General features: G+C 35.1%; 3 protein-coding genes across 5 annotated transcripts; 2 read left to right on the top strand and 1 right to left on the bottom strand.

Moving 5' to 3' along the window:
* The first annotated feature begins 497 nt into the window (after positions 1-497).
* LOC147297891 (NHL domain-containing protein) lies at positions 498-5,951 on the top strand. Of its 2 annotated transcripts, none has more exons than XM_086255417.1 (7): positions 498-826; positions 1,175-1,243; positions 1,351-1,518; positions 1,959-2,129; positions 2,443-2,652; positions 4,295-4,383; positions 4,846-5,951. In XM_086255417.1, exons 1-7 carry the CDS (start codon positions 742-744, stop codon positions 5,491-5,493), a joined length of 1,440 nt encoding a protein of 479 aa, XP_086111543.1. In that variant the 5' UTR covers positions 498-741; the 3' UTR covers positions 5,494-5,951. The 2 variants fall into 2 exon arrangements, with proteins under 2 accessions (XP_086111543.1, XP_086111538.1); XM_086255412.1 differs by having other exon boundaries at positions 4,843-5,951.
* A 1,241-nt stretch (positions 5,952-7,192) lies between these two features.
* Positions 7,193-12,441, top strand: LOC147297890 (uncharacterized). Of its 2 annotated transcripts, none has more exons than XM_086229960.1 (4): positions 7,193-7,571; positions 8,784-8,906; positions 11,047-11,166; positions 12,277-12,441. In XM_086229960.1, the coding sequence occupies exons 1-4, from the start codon at positions 7,535-7,537 to the stop codon at positions 12,354-12,356; spliced, it is 360 nt and encodes a 119-aa protein (XP_086086086.1). In that variant the 5' UTR covers positions 7,193-7,534; the 3' UTR covers positions 12,357-12,441. The 2 variants fall into 2 exon arrangements, with proteins under 2 accessions (XP_086086086.1, XP_086086087.1); XM_086229961.1 differs by lacking the exon at positions 12,277-12,441 and adding an exon at positions 11,553-11,729.
* An 89-nt stretch (positions 12,442-12,530) lies between these two features.
* LOC147297889 (zinc finger BED domain-containing protein RICESLEEPER 2-like) lies at positions 12,531-14,357 on the bottom strand. The gene has a single exon (XM_086240854.1). The coding sequence runs from the start codon at positions 14,355-14,357 to the stop codon at positions 12,621-12,623; it is 1,737 nt and encodes a 578-aa protein (XP_086096980.1). The 3' UTR covers positions 12,531-12,620.
* Between the last annotated feature and the right edge of the window lie 421 nt (positions 14,358-14,778).

Below are 14,778 nucleotides of genomic sequence, written 5' to 3'. Positions count from 1 at the left end.
GTGTCCTTACACACTCAGATGTCTCAAAGAGCACCTTTGGATGCGTTAAGATCCATCCTTAGATACCTTAAGATATACCCTCGTATGTATTAAAATGCACCCTCATATGGCTCAAGCTAAAATTTCAAACTATTCATTTTGAGTTACAAAATAAAAAGCTCATAACGAAAGTATTCAAGATCACTCTTACAGTTAGATTCTTGCATATTAGTCACATGATTAGTAATTGTGAGAAAAAAACTCTTCTCTACCACATGTGTATACAACACTTATCATATAATAATTTCTCTACATTGCAATAGAAAGGATCTGCCTAATAATTTCTCACTAAAAGTAGAAGATAATTGTCCCACTAATCCCTTTGTCCCTAGAAAAACTCACTTTGTGGGAAAAGAAAAAAGAAAAAAAAAAGAAAAAGGTAGAATAGAAAAGATAAAAAAAAGAGTGAAAGAAAAGAAAGCAAGGCGTATGGTACGCACTAGTACGCTACGCACCGTCTGTCATCACTCCCCGAAACAAAATCAAGCTTCCAACTCCCAAGTACTGAGCAAAAACAAAGCCCCGGCAGTAACCCAGTTGGTACTTGCTACCAAAAAACAAAATGCAGTTTCTCTGCACCTCAAACTCATGATTTTCTCATAGAGTCATAGACCTACAGTCTTGTACTTGAAATTTTAACCAACCTACTGGGCTACTCATCTCTCACCCTCTATTGCCACTGGGTTGTTTAAACTCACTGCAATGAGAAATTCTCTTTTCTTTCTCACCCTCTTAACACTTGCCATCACTTACACCATCCAATTCCAAGCTCATGCTGCTCCTGCAGGTAACTGTTGATCACCAGCTTCTATCTCTTTCTCTAATGATTTGGATTCTGAATTTGATCTGTTTGGTTACTGGGTAACGGGTATGCTTTGTTTCTTCAATTGCTTCTCTTATTTTACTCGAAAGATTTCTTCATGTTATAACCACTTTGAAAATATAGCTTTTTATTGATCATTCGATACTCAGCTCTTCTTCATTTTCTTTGTTCTACTTAAAATTTGTTCTGTTTATTCTGATATACCCAAATGGCCCTCTTTCTCTTTCATTTGGTAATGATAATATGTTGGTTCTTGTGATCTGTTTACATAATGGGTATTTTAGCTTCTTATTATTTTATGTGTTTGCTCAGCTCCATTGGTAAAACACTTGTCTTCTCTTCTCAAGTGGACCAGGGCATCCTCCAAAACTTCCCAGTCAGGTAAGTTGAAGTGACTATTTCAGTGTATATGGTTCTTTTTTCACAAATTTATGCTTTATTCAGCATAATTAAACTCTATAAGTAGCATGTGGTTTATTTTATTGCAGATGGGAATGTTCTTCAATTTGAGAATGGGTACTTAGTTGAGACAGTTGTGGAAGGAAACGACATCGGAGTTATTCCTTACAAAATCCGCATCTCAGAGGATGGTGAACTCTTTGCCGTGGACTCCATTAACAGCAACATTGTTCGGATTACTCCGCCGTTGTCCCAATGTATGCAACAGTATTTACTTACACCGTTTTAGCTTCTTTGAGACTGTTCCTGTCCTCTCCTTAACTTGATCTTAGTATTTTTAACTCTCTTTACCATTTGAAAGTTTTGTATTTCAATTAATTTTGTGCTCATAATTTCTTACAGGAAAGTTTTGTGTTCAGAATTGTGTTATATTCATAAGTGATGTCTAGTTTCCATTCTTGGAAGAAATATTGGAAGTGGGAAAAGGACCAACACCATAGTTTTAATGTTGTCTGGGATATACAAATCGTTTTGGCTTGTTTTATTTGATTTTCTCTTACTTTTGCTGGTTTTCATATTGATGGAGGTTTATTTGATTGTGGAATTTAATATGGTCTTGTTACTTAGTATTATGATTTTTTTTTCATATACATGTTCCTTGATTTTTATTTTTACTTTTATTCTTTAATTGCTGCAGATAGTAGGGGAAGATTGGTTGCTGGGTCATTTCAGGGTTACACAGGACATGTGGATGGAAAACCGAGTGATGCTCGTTTCAATCATCCCAAAGGTGTAACCATGGATGATAAAGGGAATGTGTATGTTGCTGATACCTTGAATCACGCCATAAGAAAGATTGGAGATGCTGGTACATGTAGTTCATGTTACTTTTATAGTTGCTTAGAAGCTTATACCTATGTTTGCTGGTAACAAGTAAAACTAAATAGAAGGAACCATATCGAATTTCTTTATATATGTATTTAATTGTTTATGAATTAGCAAAACTTGAATATAGAAATGTAACTTGTACATAGGAACGTAGACTGTTAAAATTTTCAGAGATTTGGAATTTTTGGAGATTTATTTTGGTTGAAAACCTCAATTACCAATTCCCTTAAAGAGCTTAAGAGTGGATTTGATATAAATTATATTGCTAAAATTCCAATACAAACCTTTTGCAGGTGTGACAACCATTGCTGGTGGGAAATCAAATATTGCAGGCTACAGGGATGGGCCCAGTGAAGATGCAATGTTCTCAAACGATTTTGATGTGGTATATGTTCAGTCTACTTGTTCCTTGCTAGTTGTTGATAGAGGAAATGCTGCTCTTCGGCAGATCTCTCTCAACCAGGAGGATTGTGATTATCAGTACAGTTCAATTTCTACCACAGGTTTGATCCCATATCCCTTACCTTCTATATTCATTAATTAAGCATAATTTGGATGGTTAATGGTATAAAAAATGTATGTTGTGCCTGTTATGGAAATAGCTTCACCATGCATGTGTGTAGTCAGGCATACTCACTGATCTTCATGTACTGATGTACATATGTACAATCTCTTGCATTTGCATATATTGTGTACAGTTGATTCTCCTTGTAGTTTATGCAAGTATGATTTCACATGTTCTACTTTATGAAGAATATGCATATAGATTTGTATCAGTTAGCTTTTCTGACAAAAGGATTATCTTTGTGTTTTATTTGATTTAATATTGTGGATGAGAGATGTTGAATCAAGATGTTCAAATAGAAGGTCTATGTCCTGGAAGATCCAAACATAAATCAGGGTTTCATAGTCAAACTTTAAAGTTCTTATCATTAAGAAGCGGAATGTCTGGAAGACCCTAAGCTGGCCTGATCAGCTCATATGTAGTTTTATGATCATTAACTGATAAATGGGGGCATCAGAAAAATTGCAGCCATCTCACTCTTGGAGACAAAATTGAAAGTTCATTTTGTTGAATTCTTGTGATAGATGGGGGTGTCAATTGTGACAATTGAAAGCTCATAAAATTGAAAGTTCATTTGGTTCGGTTTATGAACTGATTAACCTTTTTTGTGTGTAAAAAATGAACCAAACTCCCCCCCCCCAATGGTTTGGTTTGGTCGGTTTCATCGGTTAAATGTCCACCCCTACTGGGTAGCTGAACCAGATTTTGAGGGCTTATATTTTTTATTTCTCCTTTATGCTGCATTCTGGATTCTTTAATCCCTATCGTATTTCGTTTGCTTTTTTGATGATGCATATTCTCATGTTCAGAAGCATTTCCAGTCCTCTTTTGATTACACTACAATGCCAATTAGTCATAATATGGGGAACAAGGAAATCTGACATAGAGAAACCAAGTTGGAAGATTGAATTTCATGATATCAATTTTTGTAATTGGTGTGCCTATGGAGTAGGAACGCATATGTTTGCATGCTGGTCTTGACTTTCTTTTCCCTGGCCCTTCACTTAAAACCACAATTCGGCAAATTCCATGATTATAAAATTCACAATGTTGTTCAGAATATCATTTTTTTTATTCATCTGTGTAACTTAACCTTAAATAGACATTGATGTGCTTTGAGTGTCTTTATTCCGATTTTTACATTATGTAAAACACATTTAGATGTTGAATACAGATTTAAGAAGACAGCACTAATTGGGAAACCTAATTGAGGCCACTGTAATGTGTTTCCACTGGGAAACTTTCCAGTGTAAAGAATATGATTCTGTTCAACATTCTGCATTCCGCACAAGATATGCGTGGCATGTCCAGTCTCTATAAATGATACATAATTTTGTTTATGATTTGTTCTGTCTTCACCTGCTTTAACAATTACATTGGGTTTCACAATAACCACTCAATTGCCTAATTTGTTTAACAAATTAACCTTCTCGTCAAGGATTTTTAGTAAGCTCAGGATAATCCTTGTATACTGCATTAAAATATATGGCATATATGTTGTTTCACCATGATGAAGGCTTTGAATTCTACTTCAGAATGCACTCCTCCTTTCTGACTGGCATTTGTGGGTGTTTTGGCAGATGTCCTTATGGTTGTTGGTGCTGTCTTGGTAGGGTATGCTACATGCATGCTTAAACAGGGATTTGGACCTTCTTTCTTCTCGAGAATGGTATACCTCTTACTCATGATCTATTAGTGCAGAAAATAGAAAATTTAAATGGTTGCCCTTGTTCCATTCATAAACATTTACCAAAATTTGATTCATTTCCTCCCATCTCAGCTAACAAATGCCTTCCAAGTATAAAATGGTATTTAGTATATTTTATTTCCTCCCTTAATTTTTTTCATTTACTGCTTGTGCATGTTTCAGTAGTCACTATTCTCTGAAGCAGCTTCCTGTCATTGAAAGTAAATTTTATATGGGCTGCACTGCTGCCCCTTCTGTGGTTTTTGTATTCTCAAAACCTGTGTTTGTTTGGTCTCTTAAATGTCAATCTATCTATCTATCTTTTTTTTTTCTCCTTTTCTTTTTGCATGCCAATGGGGCTGTGCATGTTTTGCATTTTTAGTAAATTTTATGTTATGCTTTGCTTGTTCGCTTAATCTACTACATTAATTACTGGTGTAGCAGCGAGCTTCCGAGAGTGAAATTAAAGAACATCCAAGCAATGAGAAATTCACTCCAATTGTGGATAGCATGAAAGAGGAACCAGGATGGCCATCTTTTGGACAGCTTATCATTGACCTATCCAAGCTTGGATTTGAAGCGGTGGCTGGAATTTTACTTCAGTTCATTCCCTCTCGTTTCAGGCCTGATGGCTCCCAGAGAGGCCTCACACCATTAAAAGATTCTCTCAGGATGCCTGAAGACGGGGCTGAGACCCCATTAGTTCAGAGGCAAAGCACCCCTGCTCCTCTCTCTGAAACCCGGCAGGCCCATCCTCCCAATGCAAGTGATAAATATTCAGAAATGAAGCCTCCAAAGATGAAGTCAACTAGTTTTAAAGATCCCTCTTTGTCAAGCAAGCACCGGTCTTCAAAACGTCAGGATTCTGCCGAATTCTATGGATCTGGTGAGGTTCCTCCTTATAGCAGGTCTAAGAGCCAGAAAGAAAGAACAAGGCATCGCCAGCGAGAGAAGAGTGGAGAGGTAGTTTTTGGAGCAGTTGGGACAGAACCAAAACATGTAGAGATGAAGGCAGCGGGTTATGAAAATCCGAAGTTTGATAATTACAATATGAGGAGCAGGTATGGGCCTGATAGTTCATACCGCTTTTGATCAAACTGCGACTCAGTGACTACCCATGGCCGCCATGCAAATTTCAGCTAGTTTTTGCCTGATGTTGAATGTGTATACTATATTTCATTTTGAGCTAGTCTGCAATTGATTCTGTACTGCAAGTTTGTAACCAAGGATGTATGAGTAAGAGAAATACAGACGAATTAGCTCAGGCTCCCAAATGGTCTGCGAGCATTAACAACATAGGACTAAACAGTTTAGTCCAGGGACAATATACTGCTGTCATTTTGTTAGGAAGTTATTGAGGAACTCGACATGCAGAAAAGAATTTTCATTTTCTACATTTCATGTTGTTTTTTTCTTTGCATATATATATGGTCAGTAGTTAATCAAGTTGATACTCTTGATAACATAAAATAAAATTTCAGACCATACCAAGTTACAAAGTGTGATCAAGTGTATAATAATATAGGTTGGAAGAAGGAGGGCTAACTTTATTTTCAAAGATCAACACCGCACAAACAAGTTTTTCACACACAATAATGCTAGAGCCTTTAAACTTTTTCATCAAATAATATGTCGATACAGGCATCGGTATTTTATATGTTCATGTATCGGTATTTTATATGTTATTGAACAAATAAGATATATAATATTGTCACATCATTTGATTTGATGAATAAAATTTGATGAGTGCATAAATTCATTAGAATACAAATTGCCTTCTAGGCTTGGTGTGGTGAAAAATCATGTTTATAATAAATGGGTGGATATTTGTAAAAGGGTGATGGATGGATGCACTCAAATTTAAGGGATGTCTTTGTCTTATTGGCCTCAAGTAGATGTGAATGAATGAATCTTCCAAAAGAAGGCTTGATTTGGATAGACATCTGGATAGAAAATTTCCCATTATCTCCTATTTTTAGGAGTATAAAAGAGGAAAGGAACTTAATTAAAAGAAAGTTGATGACCCATGAGCTGCATTAAAAGCCAACAACAACAAGAATCAATTATTGTTCAACCAACAAATTAAATGGGTATGTAAACTTTGAAGTATTTTTGCTTGGTTGAAAAAAGAAAAGCAGATTAAGAATCTATCAGTGTAATATAGAAAAGGTAAAAGTCTAATCTAATTTTTAATGTAAATCTTAAATTCCAAACTCAAAATGCCTTATTTTAAAAATCAAAATAATATCCTTTTAAATACAAACACAAGAAATATTAGCAGATGACCTTATTTTTTTCATAAATTATCGATGAGACATAGGCATTGAGAGTTTTTCAAACATAAAACATAAGCGTGGTGTGGTGTGTAATTTTGTAAAAAAGAATGAATAGAAGAAGTTGAGCAAACAAATAAAGCAAACTCATAGAGATTGGATAGATCAAACCAATATCAAAGCGCTTGCTTGGAATCAATATAAAGGCTTTCTAAGAAGTGATTTTTCAATTTATTATTAAAACTAATTTTTTAAGAAACACTAAAATTATAATATTTTGATTGAGAATATTAAATTAGTTTAAAATGATATTAGAGTATATTAAAAACATTTCATATATCCAACAAAAATAAAAGATTCCATTTTTAATAATAGTATAGTATAGATTAGTGGCTTGTTGCTAAACATTGGCCACTACAATTACAAAAGTGGAAAAAAAAAAAAAAAAAAAAGGACCCTCCTTACAAACTCCACAACGTGACAGCCAACCACTCTCTCTATCTCTCTCACACACACACACCGAAAAAATAGAAAAAGAAAAAAGAAGAAAAAAAAGTAGAAGATGTTGTGATTATTGTTGTCTGTCATTGTTCATATATAATTGAGCAATGATTAATTAAATCATAATTAAATGTAAAAATCTAAAAGAAAATCTAATAAAGCCCGTATTTTTACTATTACAACTCTCTCTTTCTCACCGGAAAACCCGCAGGGAGTCTCACCGGAACTCGGGTCGGGTCTGTCTCCCCTTTTGACTTCGCTTGCGTCTTAACGAAGCTGAAGCTCCTGCTTCTTCTTCGTCTTCTACTTCTCTCAGAGCTTTCAATTCTCTCCTTTTTGCTTCTCTCTCGCTCCGTACAATGGGTTGTGCTGGATCGGCACAGAGCAAAGGAGACGGTGAGGTCACTCTATCATTCTCTCTGTCTCTCTGATTATTTCTTTCGGTTTCGATGCTTTGGCTTCCGTTTGGCTGCTCGGAAAATGCAGGAAACGGAAGATGAAATCTCTGAAGAGATTATTGTAGATAATTCTGATTTGCAGGAACAAGGATGAGCTTACCTCAGCTCAGCTCAGCTAACTCAAACTGCTGAATTTCTTGCTTTTACCGAAACAATTTCTCAGCACCCAAACGGAGCATCAATGAACTTTGTTTACATCTTCTTGGATTTTTGTGAATTATTGTTGAAGTACTGTTATTTTAGCTTCAAAATCAGCGTGTAGTATAGTTTGCAAATTTCATATGCTTTTTTGTTTGTTTCAATTGCGGGGATAGATAATAAATTGTTTCGCTTAAAAATTTCAATAACCAGTACTCAAAAGGATGGAGATAGAGTTAGAAAGAGGATTAGGCACTGCCATTGTATTTGGATGAAGAATCAAACATCTGAAAATTGCGGTTATGGAGACTGATTTAGGCCTTAATTTGTTTTACACTGTCAATCTGCAAATTTAAAAGCCAGGCTTAGAATGTATGCCAACTACCGTATTGGGCTTTGTTTGATTTAGACAATTTTGTTAGTGTTATTTTTTTTCTCATCTTAGCATCTATGTGTGCCTGTTGGCATTAATTTTCCAGCCAGCGTGCTCTACATTTATATGATCAAAATTGAAAAGCATTAGATGCGTTTATTATTTTAGGTCCCAAATTCAGCAAGTCTGTATATGCGGAAGCCGCATGCATTTATGTGATGTGCACTTGCTACTGTGATAAGAAGCTGAAAGGAAAATTAGGTCATTTTGAACTTATGAATGCCTTACTTGGAAGGCATTGCACATAATATAGAAAAATCAAGAATTTTCCTTTTTATACTAGTTCATTGAACGGTTCAGGTTTATTATTGGATGGGGATTTGTAGTTATTCTAACATTTCTTTGTAGTTCACTGGGAAAAAAGAGCAAAACAAGAGAAAGAGAATGAGTAGTTTTATCTGTCATGTGCTTCAAATTGATGGAATAAGGTTCTTACAATTTTGATAAGTAAACCCTGTTTCTATATTTATATATCAACAATTTTTAATTTGCATTGAAAAAGTGGTGGATACTTGATAGTTTGAGTTTTAAAGCACTGGTAACTGCAGAGGCTATAATTAGAACTTTTAAATTAAACAGGGGCTTTGAAAAAGATTCGGAAGCCAAAACCTTGGAAGCATCCTCAGCCATTGACAAAAACCCAGCTCATGCAGATGCGTGAAGAGTTTTGGGACACTGCTCCTCACTATGGAGGCAGGAAAGGTAATATTTCCCCTGAATGTATATAAATTGATGCGTGAAGGGTTTCCTTTCAGTTGTTTGAGTTCAATCCACAGACTAAGTTGGAGTAATCTTTCTGCTTATTCTAATTGTTTGTCGATCATTCAAATTGTGGTGATGATTGTGTTTGAGGATAAATATTCTTTTTGTTTGACAATTCTATTTCTGGTTTTCTTGTAGATGCAATTTTTGGGCTTCCATTTGTTCTTTGCACATTCACATCATTCATATACAAACTAAACACACAAGTTTTTCAATCATTTATCGCTTCTAGAAGTTTAGATGTTGGCAGTTGAGATGCGGGTGTTAAGATGAATAATTGGTAATATGAAGAAAGATAAAATACTTGCTGAAGGGTGGGGGTTGCACTAATCAACAAGAAGACAAAGGAAAATCATTTTAGATGGTTTGATCATGTGTAATGAAGATTTAAAAGCATATTGGTTCAGAAGAGTGAGTTGATAAGTGGATGGAGTGAAAAATAATGAAATGTAAAATATAACATGGGTGGAAGTAGCAAGGGAACTGTGATTGTCAAAGAAGTAAAGGAGGCTTGAGAGAGTATGGCTTTGGATGGTTATTTGAAGACTCTTAGTAATCGACGCTCATTTACTTGATATCAGCCTTTTGGGTTATAGGCAGAGCTAAGTTGACATGATACAATAGTTGAATATTAAGGTTTTTTAAGGTCGTTAAATTATAATTTGAGTCAACAATGAGCAGGAATATTAACATTCTTATGAAGAATAATTATATTAAAAGTCAATTTGAAATGTGTTAAGTTGGATATAGCACACTTGATATCTGGGGAATCTCCATCAAAGTGCTCACCAAGTATATTGGTCAATGAATTGCAGGTGTGGATATTGTTGGTATGTACTGATTGAGATTGAATGACCCTCATATAAGGTGCAAGGATGTTATAGAGAAGTTGAATATGAGATTGTAAACTATAAATGTTCCATTAAATTTATGTTCATTCGGAATAGTTCATGAATCTGTATGGAAATGAATATTAAAGACACCTGAACTTCGGTTTTGACTGAACATTCTCAATAATATAGGGGAATAGGATTTTCATAAATCTTTTCTGAAAAGAGGCTAAGCATGATTGTTTTAACTGTATAATTAAGCATAGTTTAGTCTTGTGTTGGCTTGTGTTTCCCTTTTCCGTTGGAAAGAGGGGTGGGGGGCTTATCCTTTTTAAAGTGTTTGTTCCTTAGATATCACTATTTCTCATCCTAAAAATTTAACTTCTAGTTCAGTTTGGTTTGTATTATGTGGAACTAGTGCTTACCTAAGAAATGTCTTAATCGCAAGAAACTGATTTTGTTTTTGTTGGCATCCTTAGTATATAGTATATTGAGTAACATAGGACATTCTCTATAGAAAATATTGTAACTGAAATGAGGTTTTGCCAGTGGATGAGGTCAAGACATGTGAGGATAAATTGTTAAATGAAGGCAAATCAGAGGTAGGTGGAGAACCAAGATTGGAATATAAAGATGATTTCATCATGTGACATGCAAAAGGTCAATAGTGTTGGTTATCATGGGAAGGACATGAGAGCTTATTATTAGATAGAAATACAAACTATATGGACTACAATGGTTGAAAAGGAGGGTAGGCTTTGTATATAGTTCAATAATTTCTTCATTGATAGTCACCACTCAGCCCAATATCACCTCATGCCATGCTGCAATAGTTCACCCAAATCTTTTCAATATTTTTTCCCTATATTTTGATATGGCTGATTCTGTTGATAGGGAGTAATTTTGTAGGTTTACACTGTTCACCCAACCTTTGCAGTTTTCTCTCCTTTTGGTTGTTATCATACACTTCTGAAAAAAGTTTTATTGGAGCCATTTTCTTTTCACTGTACAACTTACTTGGCCAAGGATAACACTTATCTCGAAACACACACACATAAAAAGAAGCTCATTTTACTTTTAACAGTTATCAAGTTTAGTTTTCAGAACCCTAAAAGCAGAGAAAAAAGATTCTTATGATCAGGTTCTTGGTTGACTTTGCATTGCTACTATAGATATCTTCTCTTAAAACATGTGTCATATTCTTCACACATGTTATCTGAAACATAAATTACACTAATCCTGGACATTAGAGATTTGGGATGCGCTTCGAGCTGCTGCTGAAGCAGATCTAACCCTTGGACAAGCGATTGTGGACAGTGCTGGGGTCATTGTTCAAAGTGCTGATTTGGCAATTTGCTATGACGAAAGAGGTACTTATCCAATTTGCACTTCTCTTCAGAACTATTTGCTGCACACAAAAAAACTCCTGCACTATGCAGGATTTTCGTTTGGTCTACCAAAAACCTTATTGTTGTGCTTAAGGGCTAAAAGTATCAGTACTATGTGCTGTCTATGCTTTATTGTGGGTGTGTATGTATGTACATTTGTAACTTATGGGTGTTGGATTTAGTGGTACTCAAGGGCTAGAAGTATCGGTACCTTGTCTAAGCATTCCTTGTCATGAGTTTATGTACGTGATGGTGTGCAAATATAGAGAAAGCATGTTCCATCTTTATATAATGGCAAATTTGCCTTTATATTTTGTTCCCTTTATCTTCAAATTCCTCTTGGCTTGCCCTTACATGACTTCTTGCAGGTGCAAAATATGAACTACCCAAGTATGTTTTGAGTGAGCCAACCAACTTGATTCGAGAAAATTAACACAAGGAGAGGATTTAACAAAATTTGTGCGCAAGATTGAATGTAAATCATGTATATTGTTCTCTCATTCTCTTCCATATCTTTAATAGAGTTCGTCACTTATGCTTTTTCATTTGCATTCACTTGGATTCTTCTTAGTTTGCTGTAAGTTTCTTTGGTTAGTTGGACGGGAATGCAACAACTGTTTGAATCTCTCTCTCTCTCTCTCTCTCTCTCTCTCTCTCTCTCTCTCTCTCTCTCAAAACAGTTTGGACTTTTGTTTCCTTTAGCTGCTTCAAAATGGCATAGAAGTCCATATTGTGTGGCAGGGTAAAAATGATGTTTTGCGCAAATAAGTTGATGATTAAGATGGGTTTCAACTATAGATGGGTGACACTAATATTTTGCTTTCTGCATGGGTGGCACTAATAATGCAATGTATCTCCACAGTTTCTTTTCCTGTCCTAATTAATGGAAAGCATATCTTTAGTAAAAAATCGTCATGGAATCCAACTACAATCATCTTTAGCTAATCATCCTCAATTTTAGTCACCAAACCAAATGTATAAATTTAGTCACCCATACAGTTTAAACCCTTATCTCAAACAAAACTTCAGGTGAACGTTTGAATACAACAATGGTGTTCAGATTTTCAGCTGACGTTTTGTTTGAACATGTAGCAGATGGCCTTGCAACGCATAGTCTTGACATGGAGCTGGGTCTTCACGTTCTTGAACAGGCACCCTTACCACCAAAGTAAAAACAGAGTAAGTTGAGGATAAACCCTAATGGATAGATATATATGATAAGTGTAATATGATGATCATTTTCTTTATTACTGAAATTTAAATTATAATAGGGCTTGAGGAAAAAGTAAGAATTGCATCTCTGTTTGAGTACATCCTCTAGTTCTCTAACCCAAAAAATAAAAGTAGCTAGTTCCACACTCAACCATCGATCATTAACATTGCTCGAACCTTATAAATTTCAAAATATATAGAGAATATACATTTGGCTAATTAATTCATTGATAATCATTGTCTTGATCTAAATCTGCAAAATGCTCAGCCATATCATCTGTCCAGCTTTGTGCTCGAAGTCGTGCATCTTCCCAGTCCTTCATGCAAAAAATGCAATCCAAGATTTTTGGAGGTTGCATGCCCCTCTTATGGTCCAAGACCTGCTTACCTGTAGTACTAAAAACAAACTCTGATGCCATTGCAGACATTGGAGTTGTTAGTATATCACGTGCCATTAGAGAAAGCACAGGAAATTTCCCTTTATTTAGTTTCCACCAAGCCAAGATATCAAAATTATCGTACTCTTGTTCAGTCATGTAGGCTACATAATCAACTTCCAAATACTTGTGAACTTCAGTGGGGAAGGCAGCTGCTTCTATTTGTCTCCGACGTTCTTGAAGCATAGCAATAGCATTCAGTCTTCTGTCATTACTATCAGTAGTGGGTTTTGTTTTGTTTGCAAATTTGGATTTATAAACCTTATAAAGGTCATGCAACAAAATTTCAACAGCTTTGGCATCTCTATTCAATGGCATGCTTAAATTTTGAGAAATTTCATCTAATATCAGTCCCACACCAAACACTTTAACTCTAGGGTCCATTGCCGCAGCCAAACAGATATTAGGCAACATGCACTCACAGTAATTTTTGAATTTTGATTCCATTACTTCATGAATTGCTTTAAACCCTGAATGACCTCTGTGCTTAGAAAAAGTAACACTAATACTATACAAAAGATCAAGACCATCACAAGAAGTGGGAGAGTAAACATTTGAATTCAACGAGAATGTAGAATAATAAAAAACTTTCAAAAATTCCATAAAAACAAAACTAATTTCCCAATCTGTTTCACATAAAAGATTGCTACCACCCTGTTTACCATTGTAAAAATCACTGATCACAGCATTGTAGTTCACACAAGATTGTAACATGAGAAAAGTAGAGTTCCAATGAGTGTTCATGTCAGGTTTAAACTTTCTACATTTCAAACCAAGAGATTCACATAAAGCAGAAAATTCTTGTTGCCTGGTAGGAGAGGAAGCATTATAAAGAATAGCCTCCCTAATTTTTTCTATATGGGTTTCCATCAATTTCAAGCCTTCTTGTACAATCAAATTAATCATATGACACAAACATTTCATATGAAAACATTGACCACCATAAGGAGGTTGCAAAGTATTTTTAAGCATGTCAACGATGGCATCATTATAAATAGCATCATCAAAAGTAATACTAAAAACTTTATCATCAATTAAATATTCCCTAAATATATCCATCATGCATTGAAATATGGCATTATCATTATGAGGGTATTCTATCATACGAAAAGCAATAATTCTCTTTTGCAACATCCAAGCAGAATCAATAAAATGTGCAGTAACACAAATAAAACCAAGTCTATTATCACTACTACTCCAAAAATTAGAAGTAAAAGAAATTGAACCATTGAGACTAGAAAGTTCAGATATCAACTTGTTTTTCATTTGATTAAAAGCTTTCAAACAGTCACCTCTAATGGTATTTAGGGGAACACTACAATATTCAGGTTGCATATATTCTTCAATGAACCTTTCAAATCTAACATGATCAGCAGAAGTAAAAAGTAGCCCAGTTGGAGTAATGTATTTGGCCAAACCTTCTCTCATTTTGTATTGAGAGTATATAAAAGTTGATATGCAACTTGACCCAGTTTGACTAACTTCTGTATCATTATCACTTTCATGGAATTCACCATCATCCATGTTCTCAAGTTCTAAAATCAACAGATACAGAAAATACCTCGCAGAGCTTTGAAGAGATGAATGAGTAGTACTTGTAGTCACTTCTAGTTGATGATGAAAAGCGTAGCAGAGAAGGAGAGAATTTGTGAGAAAAAGAATGAAGGGAAGCTCAAATTATTTATGCAGAAGTTTTTAGTGGGTAAATGACACTTTTGTCCCCCAAAACTAGCCGGTTTTATTGATGTTGGGAAAGAAAATATGTCATTTGAAAAGCAACGGCCACATTAGAAAAGTGGCGCGCCGTTCTAGTTTTAGACCTCTGCTTGTAATTAAGGCACAAAGAAAATCCCAATTTCGGGTTTGGATTTTTCAGAGAGGGACCAACCAAATACTATTTGTTTTTTGTTTTTTTGGTCGAATATACTATTTGTTCTATTACAAG

The sequence above is a fragment of the Dryas octopetala genome, chromosome 1 (genome assembly GCF_963921425.1).
Source record: "Dryas octopetala chromosome 1, drDryOcto1.1, whole genome shotgun sequence".
NCBI classification, from domain to species: Eukaryota; Viridiplantae; Streptophyta; class Magnoliopsida; order Rosales; family Rosaceae; genus Dryas; species Dryas octopetala.
The sequence above is the reverse complement of the archived record's forward strand: the minus strand, read 5'-3'. Positions and strand labels throughout refer to the sequence as shown.

What these genes read in the sequence shown, in the direction of transcription:
- LOC147297890 (XM_086229960.1), top strand. Translation starts at nt 7,535, where the DNA reads ATGGGTTGTGCTGGATCGGCACAGAGCAAAGGAGACG. An exon ending in TCACTATGGAGGCAGGAAAG is followed by an intron (nt 8,907 to 11,046) that starts GTAATATTTCCC and finishes CCTGGACATTAG; the next exon opens with AGATTTGGGATGCGCTTCGA. An exon ending in AATTTGCTATGACGAAAGAG is followed by an intron (nt 11,167 to 12,276) that starts GTACTTATCCAA and finishes TTGAACATGTAG; the next exon opens with CAGATGGCCTTGCAACGCAT.
- LOC147297889 (XM_086240854.1), bottom strand. Translation starts at nt 14,357, where the DNA reads ATGGATGATGGTGAATTCCATGAAAGTGATAATGATACAGAAGTTAGT.
- LOC147297891 (XM_086255412.1), top strand. Translation starts at nt 742, where the DNA reads ATGAGAAATTCTCTTTTCTTTCTCACCCTCTTAACACTTGCCATCACT. An exon ending in AGCTCATGCTGCTCCTGCAG is followed by an intron (nt 827 to 1,174) that starts GTAACTGTTGAT and finishes GTGTTTGCTCAG; the next exon opens with CTCCATTGGTAAAACACTTG. An exon ending in TACTCCGCCGTTGTCCCAAT is followed by an intron (nt 1,519 to 1,958) that starts GTATGCAACAGT and finishes TAATTGCTGCAG; the next exon opens with ATAGTAGGGGAAGATTGGTT.